The sequence below is a fragment of the Battus philenor genome, unplaced genomic scaffold (assembly GCF_028537555.1).
Source record: "Battus philenor isolate CCGP_79_NKW_IND1 unplaced genomic scaffold, ilBatPhil1.0.hap1 SCAF_17, whole genome shotgun sequence".
NCBI lineage: Eukaryota > Metazoa > Arthropoda > Insecta > Lepidoptera > Papilionidae > Battus > Battus philenor.
In genome coordinates, this window is record NW_027181679.1 from 7,952,209 (window position 1) to 7,973,821 (window position 21,613).

The window sequence follows — 21,613 nt, forward strand, 5'->3', positions numbered from 1 at the left end:
TCCGTGGACTCGAAAACAGCTTCGTGATAAAAGAACAGCTTTCACATCGCAGTTCCCCTAACGCACTTGTAGTTAATAACGCCACTTACTCTTTGCTGCGAGTCAGCAGATGTTGTCATAACGAGACATCAAGTGAGCAATATACTTTCTCCGCAGAGCATTAATATTTCAGCCATGTTAATATGATTTTTACTACTGCTCATAATACGAAGTGTATTTTTTGCAAAGGTTTTGAAAAACAAAAAATCAATCGAATAAAGGTAGGAATCTATTATAAATAAATTATTAACCTGAAAAAATAATAGAATAATGACTTTACCTTTTAATAACGACTTTACCTTTATTGCTTTACCTTTTACTTAACATAAACAGTATATTTGTAAATAGATATAAAAGCTTTACAGGGTGAAAGCATAGCTATATTGCTGTCAATAAATATATAGCACACCTTATCCAAAAAATCAAAATTTCGAAGACTATAAATAATGTAATCTTAATATAGTAAAGAAAGCGTTTCAAAATTCGCATGATTACATTAAAATTAATTATTATTTACTCTCTGTCTCTGTAGACTTAGTATAGTTAAAAGTTTTAAGCAGTACAAAGTAAATTTATATATTTCGAAGTGATCACTTTATACAGACTGATTGGAAATAAGTGTAAAAGATTTTTGCTGATATGAAGTATACATTCACTCCTTTAAAGTTTTTACACCTATAACCAATGACCCTGTGTTAACTTATCTCTAGGTGGTAAGATGTAATGTTTTTACTAAATTCTTAATAGTACTGTAATGTTATGAGCGTGTGTTTCACTGCTAATGCCATGCTCCTATAAAATGTAATTAAATGTATCAAGTTCGAAGATTCTTCGACTGAAAAGACAATCTTTGTGCTATGCATGCGATTTGCTCGTTACCCGCAGCTGGGTTAAACTTTAAGTAAATACTGTTCGCAGTTCGTTACTTGCAAATTGGATATAACAAGCGACTTCAATGCTCTATCCTCTAAACTTCAGAATAAAAAGCTTATATAATTGCACAAAATAAAGCTTGTTATACCTATATTAAGGATTGACAATATTGGTAACTATTTTATGGGTGAACGTGTACGGTGTTATAATAGACTGCCATGTTATTGTTTGTCACGTCGTTGTTTTAGCCTATAGATGAGCACTGCATGGCATAAGCCCTCAAAGATATCTATTAAAAATTTAAAATATTCATTAAATCTTTTTTCAACTAGTCACTCACATATGTTTTAAAATCGTAGGTAATTTTAACACTATCAGTAGTAAGTTTCCACCGGCTCACCTGAACTGTTCAGAAGAGCCGGCCAGAAACTTGACAGTCTTTTAAACGAAATTTAACAATTTTTCATGTCTATATTATAAAATCAATCATGTGAATGATTCAACAAACTAAGTTCGACATATTTCTGTCAACTAAAGACTCTTGAATGCTATAATAAGGTTTATTTAATAATAACGAGTCTTCTAAGATAGCTTATGGTCCTTTATTGTATAAGCGTATTTATTATTACATTTAAGTATGCAGTATGAATTATACCTATGAAGGATTTTAAACTTTTTAGCGACGAAATTTAGGTGTTCCGTGTTTATTTTTATTTCTTGTTTATACCGTGTATCTGTTACTATTTTTATATAAGATTTTAAGTTATGATGCATAAATAATATATTATTAAAAAAGTATTGCGTAGCAACCGTTAGAATACCAATTTCTTTAAGAACATCTCTCAGGAAATCTCTAGCTTTTAAGCTGTAAATAGCCCGTACAGCTCTTTACGGAAAAATAAATATAGAATTAATATCAGCGGCATTGCCCTATAATTTAAAAAAAAACCTTTAAACAGAACGCTATAAAAATATCTAAAATATACGAGACGAACCGTATTACCTTTAGTTCGTATTAACTTTTTTAATTGCAAAGACGACCGGCCTAGTTTACCTGGGAGTGTATGTTTGTGTGTCTAGCAGTATATGTCTAATGTCTCTGAATTATCATGTTATAAATTTAAGTAGTTTAATAAACTTATTTTTAATTTATTACATTAATAATCAGTATAGTCAATACAATACGCACGACTGACAAAACGTCACACAGGTAGTGTGGGACAGAGATAATGCTCTACGAATCCGAAATTAGCCGATTGTCTCTTTTCAAAGGTCGATGTGCAATATTTATATATATTTGTGATTTATCGAACTAGCTCTGTTCCAGAATATACTATGCAATAAAAAATTCGTTCCATTGACAGACGCTAGCACAGTTCGATTATTCTATTTTAGTTATTTCACACTGAATCATATCCTATGGGCTATTTCTCTGAGGTAATGCAGCTGACAAATGAAATAATTTAAAAGCTGCAAAACGAAGCTATTCGTGCTATCTAAATTAAAGCTAGAGATTCGCATAGAAAAAAGTTAGTGAGGACATCATTATGACGGTACATAGTCGATATATGTTATAATCTGGTCTCCGTGCATAAGACACCTATTGCTAGGCATTGGCTTCCCCCAAAAACATCTATGGGGATATAACATAATCGAAGCGCGTTCTTCCAGTTCTTATCAAATTATTCTTTTTCTGGCATTTTTCTATTAACTTATACAAGTGGTCTCTGTAAATGATCCTATGTAAATAATAAGAATTTCGAAAGAACGGACTATTAACAAAGCTTGCGTAGTATATGACTTTTTATATGACCAATAATGGCATTATGAAAACATTCCTTCGGGACATCAACAAAGCTCAAGTCTGTATTACAAGGAATAAATTTGTGTAGTGCTGGTTATGACTACAAAGATATAGTTGATTCCAACATGCAACCTCATCATCCCCGATTAGGAAAATTGTTCGATTGTTGATTTAAAAAAAAAAACAATTCAATATGTTCTTATCGTATCCCAAAAATTATACTGGGTTTATTTCTCATTTATCCAAAAACTTTTTAATCAACCTGTTTTTTTTCGTGTTATTAAATGACACGCTGAATGGGACATTTATTAAAAAAAATATTATAGAAATATAAGGAAGCCAGCAGAACACTCCATACTCAGGCTGAGCGGATCAGAGTAAGTCGAAACGGTTGATACGTGTCGAAATATGCGCTCTACCCTCCATAATATGATTACCGTTCTTACTAAGAGCAATGCCATAACTGTTTAAATTCAAAATCTTGTTACGAACAAGTTTTGAAGATTACGGTTTCAACGCGAACTCAATTTATACGTAACACGATTAACACAAAACACGGTCACTCGATCAGGACAAAGTTACTAATGTTGTCGGACTGTCGCCTCCTGTTCACCTAGCTTTCTACGAACTCTTGTTATATTATTATTGAAAGCATTATACAAGCAATTTATACCAAGACTAATTAATAAATTATTATTTTAAAACATTATTAAACATTACACAGCCTAACTTAAAGATATAATCATAATTTCAAGCTTAGAACATCCACTGTTAGACATTTTTCTCTCCTATAGATTAGGAACAGAAGGATGTAGACTGCATCCAGCGTCTGCCGACGTGCTCAATGATATCGTACGTCCACTTTATAGATGGACGTCCTAAACTGCGTTTGCTGGACCGTGGTCTCCACTCCACAGAATCTTGGAGTTTATACGACCACCTTTACTATGCAATATGGTGGTTTTGCTGCCTTATACCACTTCGACTTATATTATCAATCTGTACTTATGAGACTGTGGGATTGTTCCTACGGTCGGTATGTCCAAAATGTAATAACAACAGAAAGTCCGAAGAAGTGTGTATATACATTCGAGATTCGTCCTTATATATAACGACGTAAATGAACAATTTTATTTCAATGGAATTCCCCTTTTCGATGCGCCGCTGACGATGGCGTATTTTTGCCCCTACAAGACTCAAAATATCAGTCCCTTACCGACTTTGGGTGTCGCAGTAATTTCTTGTGTTATTGATTTAGAACTTGATATTTTGTAATAGCTATCTGTTCATATATTCTAATTTGTCTTAAGCATTTAGCTTAAATTGTTGTTTCATTTAAATATTGCATATCAAATAAAATGGTTTAGTAACCGAAAACGATGCGATTGCTGTTCCTGATCTGCACTCCAAAATCCTAACGGCACAGCGAATTTTGGCGACATACTCGGTCACTAAAATCACTTCATATTTTTATTTGTTTTTTTTTATACTTAATAAATTGACATTTTATATTGAGTTTGTGTCGCGATGCATTTTTGCTTGTTCGTTTGTTCTGTCTGTCTATTGTTAAGTATTATTTTACTGTTACCTAGTTTTGTAAAATTATAATTAAATTACCACCACCATTTTCATTTATTTGAGCCGTTTATACAGTCCACACGCCCGCCAACATTTTTGATTCTTATAATATGTGAATCGTGGAAATTAGATTGTTGATAAATTAGAGTATAAATAAGGTTACTGTACATTATTATTTTTATTCTTTTAAAACCATTTATATACAAGTATCGCATTCACCTGCTATTGTTGAAGTAATAATTTAGTATTATTCAAAGACACACGTCGTGTTCTCATCGTAGGATGCCTGAAAAAATATTAAAAATACTATTATGATAACAAATAAATACACATTTAGTGAGATTAAAACGAACACCATAAACGTTATTTTTATTTAAAATCTACGTACATTACACATATTTCCTACCAAAAAAATATAGGTACCAAAATGTCAAAGAATAAATTTTAATAGTTTATATGCCAGAATAACATGTAACTCTAAAATTAAAGTTCATACATACGATGATACTGATTTCTGGTCTAATATGGTGTAAACGAATTGGGCAACTTTTCCTCATGAAATTCAAATGTGAACACCTACGTACATACTGAACGCGCTTCGCCTTTTCGTTTAAATTTCCGAGTGATATATTATCCCGTTTTATACACTGATACAAAATTAACGTTTTTATTTATTACCAAATATACAGAAAATGATAGATATTATAGACCATACAAGCATATATAATAATCGCGACTAAAGATAGCCTGATCGACTGGTCTTAGGCTGCTCGCATTCAGGGACTTAACGACCTTAACTATTTCATTGGTACACTATTGGGAGGCCTACCCACTTCGCATCTATCGGCTCGTAGTCTTTCCTTTGGGCCCCAACGGCCGTCAACCGACAATGTGCCACTCCTACTCCTACTTCAGACAAGCAATTCTCTCAGCTACCCTTGGTTCTTCAACAGATCTCCTCATTTCTATTCAATCCCGTAGCCAAGCTTCGAGCATAGTCCACTCACCCAGAAAGCAATGGTAAAAGCTATGCTCGCTGAGCCTTCTAATAACGTCCAACGTAAACGACCATGTCTCAGATCCGCATGTCATCACCAGCACACTATTCAATGACCTTCGTCTTCAGACATTGCGGTAAAGATATATAAAGTAAAAAATAAAGATGGTAAAGGAACATAGGTAATAAAAAATTGTCCAGAGTAACATTTCTTTATAAGAAATAAAAAAAAACACTAGAAAAGTGTAAAATGTTTTCACAAAATAGTTCGCGCATATATTTCTAAGTTTCGACAAACGGGTGCAGATACATTATATTCATCGCTGCAGATCACAGAGGGCGATGGTTTTCAATTGCAAGAAGATCAGTGCCACTTTAGACCAAAAATCCGAAGAATATGTGACTTGTGACGAAACTGGTCTCTTCCGTCATACAATACTTATGTCCTAGCAGAAAAGGTGTTTGAATTATCGATTTAAATTACTCCGTTGTTTTCTATAATCTTTTACTACTAGGTCGTTCCTAAAATCAAATTGAACATCTACTGATTCTTCATCGAACCAACTTACCTTAGTTAAATTTGTTACAAATATCATACGATGACCACTGACTTGTGTAAATTTTTAATTTTTATTTTTTCTAAATAAACAAAGACAATATAAAAATTAACTCAACTTTTATATTCCGATAATTGCTCATAGAAAATTGAAATATATTTGTAAATAAATAAATTTGACATACATCACATGCCAAAAATATAATATAAATACGAGGTATTTTGTGTTACTGAACGCGGTGTAATAACTCTGTACGAAAAGGAGCAATCGGTAAGTTAATGAAAATGCCACAAGCACTCGCGTACTACCCTATCGTCTATTCATTGATTGTGCTTCTATTCGAGGAAACAATGGATGTATTTATTAATTCACATACTCGTAGGTTTGGAAAAGCAATATGTATCGTATTCATAGCACGGTTATAAAAGACGGTCATACATTTAATTTTAAAAACAATTCTATAAATTCAAACAAATGTTATAAAAAAGTAACTATATGTTATATGCATACAGCATTTAAGTTTGCCATAAATATTGTTACAAACAAAAGCAATTTTTTTTATGTACGTAACATTTATTACTATTGCAGTGTTAGTTTAATACAATAATAAAAAACCATTAAAAACATATAAACCTTATCCGAAAGGGTTTCCATTGGCTGCAATACAGTCCTTTAAAGTTTGAGGCCAGTTATCAATAGCAGCATGCACTCTATCTATGGGAAAATTCATAGCGTTTACAGCAAACCTTATTCTCTAAAACTGACCACAAATCATAATCCAGAGGATTAAGACCAGGACTAGATGACGGCTAGTCTTCAGCTCTGGTGAAGTCTGGAACGTTCATTTCTGACGACGATTATGTGGACCAAGGTTTATGACCCGACGCCGAGTCTTATTGAAAGGACCATTCTTGGTTATTGATTGACATGATGTTGTTAAGGGACTTAACTATCATCTTAAGAATGGTATCTCGATACATTTGTGCCAATGTTTTGATACCTCTTTTACAAAAATATAGCACAGTCACTCCAAACCATCACTGAAGTTGAATAATGCCCACGTACTCAGCCTACTATTTGGGAAGCTTTTTTAAAAGCTTTAAAGATAAATACGTTCATTTTGTTAAAATATTGCACAATTGTAAACATTTTCCCATCCGTAAAAAAAATTTCTGTGACCTCCTTATGCGTACCGATTAAGTAGTTATTTTGAGTTTACCACACAATTCATTTTTAAATTATCAGTTCGGAAATGCGCATTGCGCACGCATAAAGGCTGCACGTCCAAATGATGTTTTTTAAAATGCGACATGGTTCTAGGTGCTATCTTTATCTCCCGAGATAATTTTTTTGCTTTCGGACAGGATTTCTACGAATTCCTTCCCTTCCTGGTTTGATTACTTTTTTCTTGAGAACACTACGTGTACGGTGAGATCTTTTTCTGTCATAAACAGAGGTTTTATTGTGCAAATCAATAGCCCCATACACAAACATATGACTAATTAATTATTCGATTCTTTTTATGGCTCTACTCCATTTTAACATCACAAAATATTTTACAATATATTAGCAGGAAAATAAGAAAAAACAATGAGCAGTCATTTACAAATGACAAATTCCAAATTCAAAAGTAATATTTTGTTTATTTTAAATTATAACAGTATTTATGGCCAAACTAAGTAATTTATTAAATACACATTACTAGTCAACCGACAGGTAATTAACGCTATTGTATTAAATATATGAAACATTGTTAAAAAGAAAATTTGACATGTACACTTTACATTTATAAATATACTGCGACGTATGTTATTAAATGGAATAGCATTTTATTCATCGAACAACAAAATAACATAAAACAAGTTCACGCTAAATTACTTTAACATTTCCTATACGCAATATATAATAACTCGTATTTATTTTGCTTTACTTTTATTACGTCGCCATCTAGTAAATGCTACAGTTACTACATTTTTACATCAAGGACGGATAGGACATGTTTTTTATTTCAATTACAAGATGGCGTTAAATTTAGTTTATTAGGTGTACTTCATGGAAAATTTTAACTACATTTATTACTGGGAGAGGGAGTAAACGAGTGTTATTCGAGGACAAGAAACAAGTGAGTGATTGACGCAACCAATTCGTAAGGTTACTAGTAACTTCATTTAATCAATATATTTCTAAAAATGAATTCTGTTTACCAAGAAAATTGTGATGTTTCTGCAATATTTTTTGATTTAGACAATACATTGATACAAACAAGGAAAGGAGATAGCCGAACATGTAATAAGGTTTGTATTTATCTTTAAGAAAAATTAATAGTGACATTGCCACGGTCATGGAAGTTAAAACCGAATCAACGCTGCGCGCGCTGTCATCGCGAGTTTCTACGTCGTTGATATCCTCTATACATTACTTCGCCTGCTTGTAATCCGCGTGTTAAATGTTCGCGCTCCAGTGTGTTATAAATAGTATTTTCGTAGTTGGAGAACGTGCGCTAGACGGTCAGATTTAGATATTTTGGAAGAGAACTCGCGCTAATTATAAACGTGATGTAGACGGTGTTCGGTCGATTCAACTGCTCCTTGCTGGTCTCAGTAAAGCGCGATCTGTTGCGTTCCGTGACCGTTTCCTGCAATTTGTGACAATGGGTGACATATCGGAGCCAATCAAAAAATGCATTCTCATACTAAAGTCAGCGAAAAGTGATACTGAAAAATTCGCAGCACTTTTCATGGTAACGAAATTGGTGAAAGGAAAGGACTGTAATTCTCAAGCGAAAAAAGCCTTGTTCGAAGCCATTGGATTCAAATTCTTGAAGAAATTGTTAACTAGTAACAACGTTGAAGATGATTGCCCGCCTTCCGTGTATAAATCAGTTGCACTTTCAATTCTTACCACCTTCTGCAATGAACCAGAGCTTGCAACTCATCCAGAAATGCTTGCAAATGTACCAGTGTTCTTAGAAATTGTGCAAACATCAGACAATGAAGATTATGATGATAACCTCATTATTATTAGTGAAGCATACACTTGTCTGCAGTGTATTGCAGAGCAGGAGGCGGGTCAAAAAGCACTAATAGAAGTAGGTGCAATCACAAAAATGTCAGAAATTTATTCCCATCAGAGTTTTCAAACTGATGAAGCACTCAATATTCTTGTGAAACTTGTTAGTCGGTATGGCCCTTCTGCATGGGGCACTGACCCTAAACCTTTTCATGCACTTGTTAATAAGATTGCTTTAGATTTTGCCACTGATCAGTCTGAAAGGAAATTTGAATTAGCTACTATACTCAGTGCTCTTCTATACAGTTGTAACAAATTTACAGTATTGCCAGGTGCAGCAGATGAAACTTGGCCACAGAGTATTTACAAGGCACTACATGATATACTCACCAGTAAAATTGGAAAGAATCAGAGAGATCCAGCACTCAAACTAGCTGCTAATATAATTGAATTACTTGGAGTTGAGTGGACTTTTAATGATGAAGAAAATCCAAAGAAATTCTTCCTATTGCTTTTACAGTTGTGTGCTATTGAAGTTAGAATGCAACTTGAAGATAGAAGTTTTAAACAAGCATATGCCAATGCAGAATTAGTGACAGCTTGCTTTATAGTACTAGAGATATCAATCAATTATATGGCCACCGATCAGTTAGATTTGGAACAAAGGGAGAAGCAGTCTGTATACACTAGTCTCAAGGGTGCATTTAATGCTGTTGTTTCAATTTTGACTAAAGTTTCTAATGACAAAAACAGAGATAAACTTTCTGACTCTGAGAAAGTTTTTGTATGTGCTATGGTTAGGGTTTTAGTTGCATGGATTGCTCAAGAAACCACTGCAATGAGAGAACAAATCTACACCCTAATGCCATTTATGTTCTCACTTGCTAATGATTCTTTCCATGCATATAGAGCACGAAAACTAGCAGAAAAGACCAAGTCTGAAGGAGAACCAATGGACACTGACATAAGTCTTATGGGGCAAATAGATCTGTTACGTTTAATGCTTCCTGCTTTGTGTCACCTGGTTGTAGAGGACAAAGCAAGAGACATAGTACTTAACTTAAAGCAGGAAGACATTCTCTATGAAGCCATGAACTTTCACTGGTCCATTGTTCATTACAAGAAACCACCTATTCCAAAATCGGAAAGGGGAAAAGTTAGGACACAACCAGAGCCAGAATTGGATCCCAGAGTTTTAGATGACATGAAAGACTCAAGAGCTGCTATGGTTAGCCTCTGCAATATATTCATGAACCTTACAGTTTTAGCCCCTAAAGTTGTTGAAAACAGTATGTTGTTCAATACACTTTTAAAGTTCATCTTTAACAATTTACCTGAACTGAAGAACATACCTGAAAACCTAGTTTTACACGGGCACTTGGCAGTATTAGGATTGTTGTTATTAAAACAACTAAGCAGCAAAGTCAAGAAAAATGACTTCTCAATTTGTAGATACATTCAATCCACTATCAGATTTTTGTGGGATGCATACAATGTTGATGAATCAAATGACCCCAATGCACTAGTCGTATCAATGGCCTACAAAGAAAATTGGAATGAAATTGCTGATTTGTGGTTTTTGGGTATGCAAACAATGAGTGGAGTTCTCACTATAATACCTTGGATTTCCGAATTTGCAATTGAAAGTGGTTGGGCTGAAGGCATTACTGAAATGCTTACGAAGGTCAAAGTTGGTACTTTGCCACCTAATGTCAAATCTGCATTTGAAGATTTTCTCTGCAGATTGGTTGATTCTAATGAAAGTGTTATACCTGTGCTCAAGAAAGGTGGAGCCCTTAAAATGTGCAGAAATCATCGATTAATGGATTTGGGAAAAAAACTGTTTGGAGATTAAATATAAAAAAAAAAGGAAAATTTCAAGTGTTAGATCATTTTAAATTTCATTATTTTTGAGGCATATTGTACTTGTTGTTCTTATTTAATGGTTTATCAAAAAGTTTTTTAATCATTATTGTAAATAATGTAAGTATGAACTGTTAATTCACTGTGTTACATGTAAATTGTTAACATCTACTTAATAAATGATTTGAGAAATATGTGAAATATATTTTTTAACTTTTGAATCCCTCAAATGCACCACATAAATTTTTTTGTGTAAGGGAACATTGTTTCTTTTTATTATTGTTATATAATTTTTATCAAAGTCATTTTACTAAAACACAAAAGTCGACAAATCATCATCATTATAATTTAAGTGCTCTGCTACCGATGTCCCGTAGGTCGGATACCAAAGTGCGGCAGTAAAAATGAAAATGAATAAATTGAAATTTTACAAATTTTCATTATACATACTTTGTATTTGAGACAATGGCACGTCGCGTTCACTCGTCTCTCGAATTTAGCATTCGTCGTGCCGCGAAATACTCGGAAAGATTTTAGTGTGACGTATATGAGAAAAGGTTGCGGGGAGCACTGGTATAAATGGTGACTTATAATGATAACAATATCATTAAATGTCATCATTTATACAATAAGATTTTTATTATTTACTCAAAAACTAATTCATATGTATGCACTGCTGTCAATATCCGATTTCATTTGAAAAACTGCCAAATAATAACAGGTGAGTGAACGAGGACGGCGTGCATTCAGTTCATTAACCCTATGCTATTCCTGACTGTAACAGACACTTCCTTACACATTCTCAGTAAGACATTTAATTGGCCACATTGAGTTTTTCCGGCACTCAAACTTGACTACGACTTTTCTGGAACATTTAGATTTTAGTTATTCAGAAACTATTTATTACTATATTATAACTATTTATATTATGGGGTGGAAATTTATTAGCAAAATAACTTTTGATATACTTATAACGGCAAAATTGTCTTATAAAAGATAGGGGGAAATTCTTCGCAAATAGTATATCATCATAATATCTCTTTGACTGCACTATTTGTATCTGGCTGTTTTTGATGTCAATAAAAAATGCAATTGGAAAAAGTTAGTAAAAGGAGCTCTTTTTTAAATTGTTTTCTTTAAGTCTAATGCATGTATTTATATTTCAAAATAATGATCACAAATTATTTCAAAAAAGAAAAGGTGCGACATAAGACGAAATATAATTTGAGACGTCTATAGACTTCTGCAGCATCAGTGCTACTCGCATAAAGTTGATTTAAACATTTTGAATTCGGGAATTTTAATGTCAGACACCTCGCTCTTGTCGCGCCCAAATAAAATAAATGATGACGCGCCAGATAAAATGGTCGCCATTTTTGAAAAAGATACTTATCGCCATATATCGCCAATTTTGATATAAAATCAAGTTTTTCCCCATATAATATTATAAACTCAATTGTGAATCAATCCTGAAAACTGAATTGATGGTGGCTTCTTCAAATTTATTTATATATTCAATGTTGGTTCTAGGAAACATGCCAAAGTTTGCAGGAGGACGTGTGTTTCTAATATTAATAGGAATATATACAAATTGTAAAATTTTAATGATTCATAAAAATAATCTTGTATAGCGAGTAAATCATAGTTTCATTACTAATTGCTATTTCTGGTTATGTTATAAGACTTACTAATTATTTCTCGAAATATATCACTTAATTATACTAATGGAATAGAGCACCACATTATTGTATCATTAACAATAGATTAAGATGACCGGATTTGTTTACCGTCCCGCGTAAAATCACGAATTATTTGTTTGGCCGAAGTTAACTTTTGACTTTGAGATCCTTGTTCTACTGTATTCATAGGTTTTCAATAGTAACTAATTATTTATAGTTGGTGGAGATATTACATCAGCAATACGGACTGCCCCACGAGGTAGCAGCGGAAAGCGCAAATGCCTTCCTGCGGAGTTTCCGAGCACAACCAGACGATGAGTCTTACGCACTCGATGAATGGCCTGCTCATTTATGGCGTAATTCCCTGCCTAAGAACTATAGGCATATCGCTAGTAAGTATTTTTTAAGAAGAAAATTCATAATTAAAATATATAACGACCAACAAATCATATGTTGATTGGTTATAAATATAAAAGCTTCAAAAAGGTGAATGTATAGTTATAGTTCACGGAACTCTCCGTTCCGTGAACTCGTTTCCGAAAGCCCTAAAAGCCGCCAGGCTAACAGCAAAAACCTCACATGAGACAATAGAATGTATAGTTCGTCAATGAAAAGCTTTAAAGCTTTTATACATATTTTCAATCGCCTATATAAAATGAAATATTATAAATTCTATTGGAATACGACAGGCAAATAGCTTCCGGTAGTACAAGTCTGCAAGGACCGATAGTAATAATTTTAATATGTAGTAATCCGAACTTTAAAAACCTTTATTCCATTATTCTTGAAACCATTTGTTTTTGGATACCATACATTAATTTGCAGTAAATTACTTGTACTTTCATCCCTTTAAAATGTTTACACCTGTTATTAATCAACCTGTTTAATATAATAATGTTTAAAATAATTAATCAACATTACTTCTGTAATATACATATAGCTATTGTATACTACGACTTAAATGATGACGTATAAAACATAATTTTATCTGTAGATTTTTATTGTTGGATATGGGACTCTACAGATTTCCTATAAGATCGGTGGGAAACGGTAATTAAACAGATTTTTAAAATTTTTGTCTAGGGCATTTTCAAATATTGCATCGTCTGCGGAGCTTCATAGTGTTTAAATTATGGTATTTTTTATTTCGTTAAAATCTATAAAAATATCATTTTATTTGTTTTACGTGTGTGAAAGTGCCTTTGCATACTTATCAGTTGGCAGTAATGAGCATAAATAGTAATGCAACGTAATGTTAAGAGTATTACAAGGATCTTATCACAAGGACCTATACCTAGACCTCTCAGTGAGGGTCTCCTACAAATAGAGAATTCGCACTGTTTAAATCCGCGGGGACCCGGTCTTTCGGTGTCTAAGGCATAGGCCATAATCGCCTAGCTTGGCAGGCAAGGGTAATTGTTACACAGAGTGTGAATTATATAAGATTGTATCCCAGGAATCGAACCCGCGGCCTATGATCGCAAGTCTCTGTCCTCTTCCGTTAGGCAACCACTGCTTAGATAAATATTGTCTAGGAATAATACTATTATTACTATACGACATCAATTATTAGTACGTAAACTCCGTGACTATTTGAATAAAAATAATTTATGGGTAAATAAATTTTAATCTAAACCATTAATGTTGATTGTGTCGAGTTCCGACTGCGAGGCAGAGCTATGCTATCGATATACCATAATCGCCACACTAGGCAGACAGGTTGGCGGTCGAAGTGCGGTATTATAGTTGCAGGCGACGCTGGCTCATCCTCTGGAACGTGATTGTTTGTGTGTAGTAGCGATCCTATATAAGTAATGCACATGCACAAGTGTTAACTGTGTGATTGTATCCCAGGATTCTAAATCGCAACCTACGATCACAAAAATACACGAGCTAACTAAATTATGCCACTTTCTTAAAACTCGACAGTATCCTATTAATAGAGGGTGGTTGACGGCTGTAGTTTTACATTTACAGTTACTGCGAGGGAATAGTCTAATATAGATTAGAATAGTCGCAGATTTATCAAAGGGCCCTCGTTTTTTATTGGGGATTCCGAAACTACTTAAACCCAATGTGACTTTCTCTTCCAACAGTAAAATGACTCGCAACTATTAGACCACTTAAATCGCGTATATTTTGTTTTTAGACTTGGCATGTTGCCGAACGCGGAATCATGTGGTGCATTTTAATGACTTTTCTGATTTTACACACAGTACGAACGGCAGCTGCAATCATTTGCTACCATTTCAGTAACATTAATCTATTTATTTATTTACCCTCTATTGTACATCAACAGGACACGTAAACAAATCAGATAAAACCTAAATATGACATTTCTATTTGTGCACTAACAGAACACGAAATCTTTTGAATCACTTGACTTGGAGATTTAGGAATATTCGTTTCACAGAGTATAAGTCAGCTAAGAACGGATAATAAAGGTTTTTTACAATTCCATTTGTCAGAGAATCGCGTGAGCGTTGATTACGTTCGCGAAGCGGACGGATACCCCCGTATCTAGTAACCAATAAATGATGTACAAAAGCCGGTCTTATCGCAAACCTCGATTTCTCTTTCCATGCATCTATTACTAATTTCCTATTATATACTCTGTTCCAAATGAAGCTTGTTGATCTCCGTTGATGAAGACACCTAATTAGGAATTTTTGTACATCAATTTTTGCTGTGAGTCACTACTGCGCAAACAACTATTTCGTAGAGTGTGGGTGGTTGTTCGCTATAGTTTGTTCGTGTTAAAAATGAATTGTGTCTTCATTGTCTGGCCTAGCCATGTCACGTAACCAATCAAATCGTTGGCGATTTGTCATTTTGACCAAATTGATTTTTGATCCCGTCACCTTGCGAATTACCGCAATTGGAACTTTGCGCATTACGCAAACGAATTAGATGCAAATAACTGAACTATATAGCAATGTGTATAGATGTTCCTCCCCTTCTTACGTCTTTTCCTTAATGCTGAGGATCGTGACTTCAATTATGCAATGATTATATCTCTTACTATGTTCCTCCATCTGCACAACTAGTGGTGATTTGGTCAGCAGAGAGGTATACACCCCTTGGTCTCTTGCGGCCGACTTTTCGCCAGGTTTTCGGGCGATGTATCCGAAGAACGCTGTAGACCCTCCCTTGACCCTCAAATGATTGAGAGCCTCTATTTCTTATCAATCTTCAATTCTTCGAGTATGGATATGTTACTTCAGTACGCTGTCTGTGGGATGCGTAGTTATTTTCGCCAGCATACTTCAAATACGTCAATGCATTCGCTTAATATATACGATTAATAAAAAGACACTAACATGAGTAATGGCTTATGTGTCATCGCTGTTTTGCTACAAAAATAATTCAAAAGTGTTATAGGATTTACTTAATGTATTAGGAACTGAATGAACTAAAAAGAAAAAGCTTTGGTAAATGTTTCGCTGTTGCAATAAAACTGTACTTACGCAAATAACATCCAGTTTACCAACGGCTCATAAATAATTAACGGTTTTTCATCCGGAATAAGTTTCACGAAATTATAATTTAAAGCTTAATATTTAAGGTCCATATTGCATTAAGCCGGCCACGTTGTATACAGTTCCTGGTCAGAAATAACTTGTAATGTAATAAGTTTTGAAATTAGTAAATGTCTTGAGTAATATTACTAGAGAATATCACTTGACCATTCGAACGAAGTCGAATTTATTATGTAAAATGTTGAGCAGTGATAGCCCAGAGGTAAAGAGGACTGAGACTTGAAATCGTAAGTCGCGGGCTACATTTCCGGAATACAATCTTATGTAATTCACACTTCGTGCATTAATTATATAGGATTGTATTGTCACTTATGATTGATGCTTAAAAGCAAGTTTCCGAAGGAATACCTCGCTGCGACTGCCAGCCACCTGACAAGCTTGACAATTATGTATATCAAATATTTGGAGGCCTACTATGCCTTGCAGTGGGCGTCTATAAGCTAAAACGACACTAAAATATCTCTATAATTCTCTGTGTCAGTATTTTGGTATACATACATAGATTTCAAGGGTATATATATATAAATATACATACCCTTGAATATGTTTACAGACCTATGACCCTGATACTAATATCATTATATTTGTTTTTGTTTTAGAAAACATTTCAGACGAATGGTTAAAATTGAGATTTCAATATTTAGCTCTGACCCCGGAAGTTATACATCTATTAGAAACATTACGGTATGTTGATCCAACGTCATACTTCATTCTCTATTAAATACATTAATGTTATGCAGAAATATTTAATGACACTTTTAAAACATTAATACTTGTATTTTCTTCATCAAAATATTTCTTCATACTCTTTCATTACTTGGCAATTTCTTTGTGAAAAAGAATTTTTAAACTTACTGTTCATTTTTACAAATGACATTGCCTTCTCATCACATTCATTCTAAGATTATAAATTACTCTTAAATGCAATTTTCATTTGAATGCATTCAGAATTTATCATCTAAGAAATTAAGTTTATCAAAAATATTGCATGGTGTTATGTGGTATTACTTTTCTAAAAATCAATAATACAAGGATTTACATATTTAAATAATCATTAATTCGTTGAATCTCATCATCCATTTGAATCTGCATGCCACATAATACTGTGTTTTCGGTGCGTTAGGCGCTCATTTTGATGTATCATGAAAAAGTCAACACCAATATGTTGTGAAAGCATTATTTTTTTTCTCTTAAATATTCTGAAAGTCAAATAACTTATTTGTATATAATTAGAAATGCATATACAACTCTTTTGGTTTGACTTTAATCGCATGTTGCTAATAAATGACTTGTTTTTCAACAGTTCTGTTGTTGCTCAAGGAGTGACTAAACTTGGAGCGCTGCGTGCGCAACACTTAGGTATTGAATTGTATTTGTAATATATGTGAGGAAGTACATCAAGAAGAAGGTAATGATTGCCTCAAAAATTTCACCATAACTATGGAGATATTTTCTACCCCTCACTTTATATGTCTTATATTTCAATGATGTTAATGGATTGATTCCATTTTATATCTAAAAGATTGTTTAGATGTACAATAAATTGTATTATTATATTGATAAGCATACTAATTGGAAAAGACAAAAATTAAATTTATTACAAAACATCTCCATAGATATGAAATGTTTTAAAGTAAGACTGTGTAATGTTGATGCTCTTTGAATTACAAAGTTATTTTAGTAATTGGATACAATCAACATTTCACCATTAATTTAAGGTTTCCGCATGTAATTTATAGTTATGTTAAATAATATCCCTAACCAATTATAATGAAAATGTTCTTGCACTGTTTAATTGTATGTAGTGCAAGGTCATTTGTGTCTTGTTATAATATCATGTGCTGAGTTTCAGCATGGTATTCACCATGGAATAACAATAGGCTGGTCGATAAATGTGGCACAGGGAGGATTATCTACTCGGTCTGATCACGAACGGGCCGTCACGAGCCCAGTGGCAGAAGATCGAACGTCTAGATCTGCGCAACTACTTCGACTGCGTCCTGGTCTCTGGAGACCTGCCATGGGAGAAGCCTGACCAGAACATCTTTCTCGAAGCTTGCAAGTTGCTGAATGTTGAGGCCCGGACCTGTATCATGGTTGGTGATAAACTGGAAACAGATATTAAGGTGATTACTCAACTAATTTTCAAATAATCTTCATATTGTTGAATGCTGCTCATGTAAGAAAGTAATGTGAAAATAATTGATTTTCCATTAGGGTGGTAAAGAAGCAGAACTAGGAGGGACAGTATGGATTCCACTGCAGAAGGGCGAAATGGAATCAGATCTACCCGACTTCACCATCAATAAGGTCACAGAACTACCGGAAGTTTTACCAGCTTCACCTAGACTTAAGCGTTCAGCTCACATGACCAATGTTTGTTGACACCATCAGAGTCTGGTTAATAGCTCATTGTATAGTTTTTATAATGAATTTTTCCTATTATTTCTAAAAAAAAGAAGTTTTTGTATTTTGATTTTTTGCATATAAACGTAAAAAAAATATTTGATGGTGTTTTGTTTATTTTTAAATATTTTGCATTAGATATATATACTACCATTGGTTTAATAAATAACTTTATTACAATGTTTGAAAAGTTACATACTTGATACAAGTAACTTTAAACCAAAACTATGTATGCCATACATTCCAAAATCTTTGGAACATCAGAAATACACTATATTCAAAGTACAAAAATTAATTTATAGTACAAACAATTTTTTTTAGTTAATGTACATGTTCTACGCCATTTACAGTAATTCCAAGCAACAAAATAGAGATAAATATTCAATTTTTTATAAATTATGTATATAGTAGTTTCAATAATCTCACAATGTAATCTTGCCTTTTTGTTACCAGTAGGTATAAGAATTTAAAACTTTATTTTACTATGCTTTGTTAATCATATTCAGAATAATATTAGCGTTAAATTAGCGATAAAAAACATCCATTGTAGAAGATACAATAAGGGTATTACATTTTCTTGAAAAAAGGCAAGAATAAAAATATTTTTTTAATACTATGCATATTTTTATTTGGGTTGTAATCTTGTCTATAGACTGTAATTTGTGATAACTAATGACTTAGAAGGAAAAAATAAGTAATTAATGAGGGTAAATATTAGTTATTTAGGTTATAAATAAATCATACTTGTAAATACTGTTCTATAATCAAAGATTTTTATCACATGTTGTGATTAGTGTTGTTGAATCTTAATTTTACTTTAGCTTATTAGTTAAATTGTAAATTAAACTTGTTAGTCTCACCCTCGTCCTTTTGAAATGTTTTTGTTACAATGTTAGAAATTATAACATCCAATTGCTTAGATAACAATGACATAATAAACTATGAACCTCAGAAAATTTAAAACTGTTTGTGTCAGCTTTAATAAAAACATATATTTACTATGAATGTTTTTTATTACTGAAGTTTAATTTTGTTAATAACACCTACATTTAACTATTTACAATTACGCTAAACACTATCTATGCTGTTCTTAACATTTTTGCTTCTCGTTTCTCTTGCAATATTTTCTTTTGATCTGCAATAACTTGTTTTCTTTCTTCAAGAAATTCTCCGTACTCCTTAAATAAAAATGTATTACTTATAGTATATTACAAATACACATTAAATTTTAAATTTAACTCAGACAAAATTAATTAAAGTCAAGAGATTGACATGAGATTTTAAAACGATTATTGTAGAATTTTATCTGGCGTCAACCCTCTAAAGCCCTGTACTGCAGACAATATTAATTATAGTCTTATGGCAAGTAAGTGTTTTACAACTATACATATTAAGTTTTTAGCAAAAAAGTGTAATCACAATTAATAATGTTTAAAAATTTGCATATAACTTATGAACAATTGTATGTTTCTGTTACCAACTACATAAAGCCCTGTGTTTTATTCACTTCAACATCAATTTCAGTAGAAAGGCTTCTACTGCTGGAAATAGACCTCTAAAGGAGGTTTCCAATAGGATTGTGGCTTGCATTTGCTTTTTTTTGTTGATCTTTCCAAGGTTTTCTATCATATTGTAGATGGATATTGTAAACTGCCCTTGATTGTTTAGTCTTCACTTCAAAATCTTATGGCCTCAGCAGCTATCTGTTTAATGATGCCCGGCTACTGCCAGTTCTACTTACCAATTTGCTGCACAGTTAGTTATTTGTTTCTTTTAAGTCCTGTATGTTGGATTACATGATCACATGTACATAAGCAGTGGTAGCCTAGTTACTAAAGGGCACAGGTAGTGAGTTAGATTTCTGTTATAACATTATCTTTTGCATACAAAATGCCCCAAAAAAGGGACATGGGTTAAAACGCTGTCAACACACCCTTATAAAAATGTATCAATTTATTGTTATTATTGTTTAAATCTATCTACTTTAACAAACCTTTGCATCCAAGTCCTTTACAACTTCAACACCACATGTTCTTGCAGTTGCTATAAGCATTGTGCAAATTTCCTTCAGTGATCTCCATTCAAGAGGTGGGTCCTGTGATTTGATCTTTGCAATTTCATAAATATGTTTTAAGGTAATTTTTCCACAAGTCTCTTTTACTAGAAACATACAAATAATTATGGCACTTTGAATAAAAAATGTGTTGCAAACAATACCAATCAAGATACATCAACAGATAAAGACTAATAAATTTGAAATTTTCATAAAAAATCAAATATTCCTGCAGAATTTCCATCCAAACATTGTAAAACTAGTGACATTACTATTATTTTCACTCTAAGTGACCATTCTTGGTCACAGCTTTCACTACAATTGCCAACAAAGGTCTGAAAGTAACACTTTTAAGGTCTAGACAGTATTTTTAGTCTTGCTAAATATCCTGTCAAAGAAGTGTTGGAACAGTTGCCGAATTTGGTAATTATGTGTCTTGTTATATTTTGTGAAAAAAAAAGCCTAAATTCATTATCGAGAAAGCTATTTGCTTACGCTCGTTTTACACTTACCTGGTAGCATAGCACCGCGACTCACACCAGCCGCCTGTTTTATGAAAAACGATGATGGAGGTTGATGAATAATTAGCTGGTAGGACCGATCAGGATTTACTTTTACTCTAGTAGGCAAAGGTATGCCTGGCTTTATATTAGCAGTACGTTCATTAAAATCTTTACAAAAAGCTGCAATGTTTATGTTCCGCTGAAAAATTGAAGTATTAAATTAAATGAAAATTAATTAACGTAAAGTACGAAAATTTTGTAATAATAATTTTTAATACTATTAAACAAAGTGTTTACCTGTCCAAGCATAGGGCCCAAAGGTGGACCAGCAGCAGCCATTCCTGCTGGAATATTCGTTCGTAATTTAGATGAGTGGTCCACTTTATCAGCCACTTTTTTCATAGATTTTAATCTGGCGACAGATTTAGACATGATTTTAATGCAGTAAGTTTCTGTTATTCTAATTCGGATTTTATTGTTTCATAACCTTTAAAGTAAACGTCAAAATGTTATCATTTTATCGCAGTTTATTAAAAAAAAAACATCTGTAAGCCTATACATTTTGACATTCTGTTTATTTTAAAAATATAAATTACATTCTTCTCTTTAATTCATAAATTTGAGGCTTTTCGCTAAAATTGGCTTTCTTAAAATAATATTGCCGAAAAAATAATTATAATTATCTAGGATTGACAACTATCTTGTGCAAACAT

At 33.0% G+C, this 21,613-nt stretch overlaps 3 protein-coding genes across 3 annotated transcripts; 2 read left to right on the forward strand and 1 right to left on the reverse strand.

Moving 5' to 3' along the window:
* Window positions 1–7,943: 7,943 nt before the first annotated feature.
* Window positions 7,944–19,327, forward strand: LOC137920097 (N-acylneuraminate-9-phosphatase). The gene is made up of 5 exons (XM_068763340.1): window positions 7,944–8,142; window positions 12,617–12,791; window positions 16,538–16,622; window positions 17,842–18,064; window positions 18,156–19,327. Exons 1-5 carry the CDS (start codon window positions 8,038–8,040, stop codon window positions 18,321–18,323), a joined length of 756 nt encoding a protein of 251 aa, XP_068619441.1. The 5' UTR covers window positions 7,944–8,037; the 3' UTR covers window positions 18,324–19,327.
* Neurochondrin (neurochondrin) lies at window positions 8,206–10,888 on the forward strand. The gene has a single exon (XM_068763339.1). The coding sequence runs from the start codon at window positions 8,499–8,501 to the stop codon at window positions 10,710–10,712; it is 2,214 nt and encodes a 737-aa protein (XP_068619440.1). The 5' UTR covers window positions 8,206–8,498; the 3' UTR covers window positions 10,713–10,888.
* On the reverse strand, window positions 18,926–21,409 carry mRpL11 (mitochondrial ribosomal protein L11). Its single transcript, XM_068763341.1, has 4 exons — window positions 21,198–21,409; window positions 20,910–21,099; window positions 20,338–20,504; window positions 18,926–19,522 (listed from the first exon to the last, which is right to left on the reverse strand). Exons 1-4 carry the CDS (start codon window positions 21,330–21,332, stop codon window positions 19,424–19,426), a joined length of 591 nt encoding a protein of 196 aa, XP_068619442.1. The 5' UTR covers window positions 21,333–21,409; the 3' UTR covers window positions 18,926–19,423.
* Window positions 21,410–21,613: the final 204 nt, after the last annotated feature.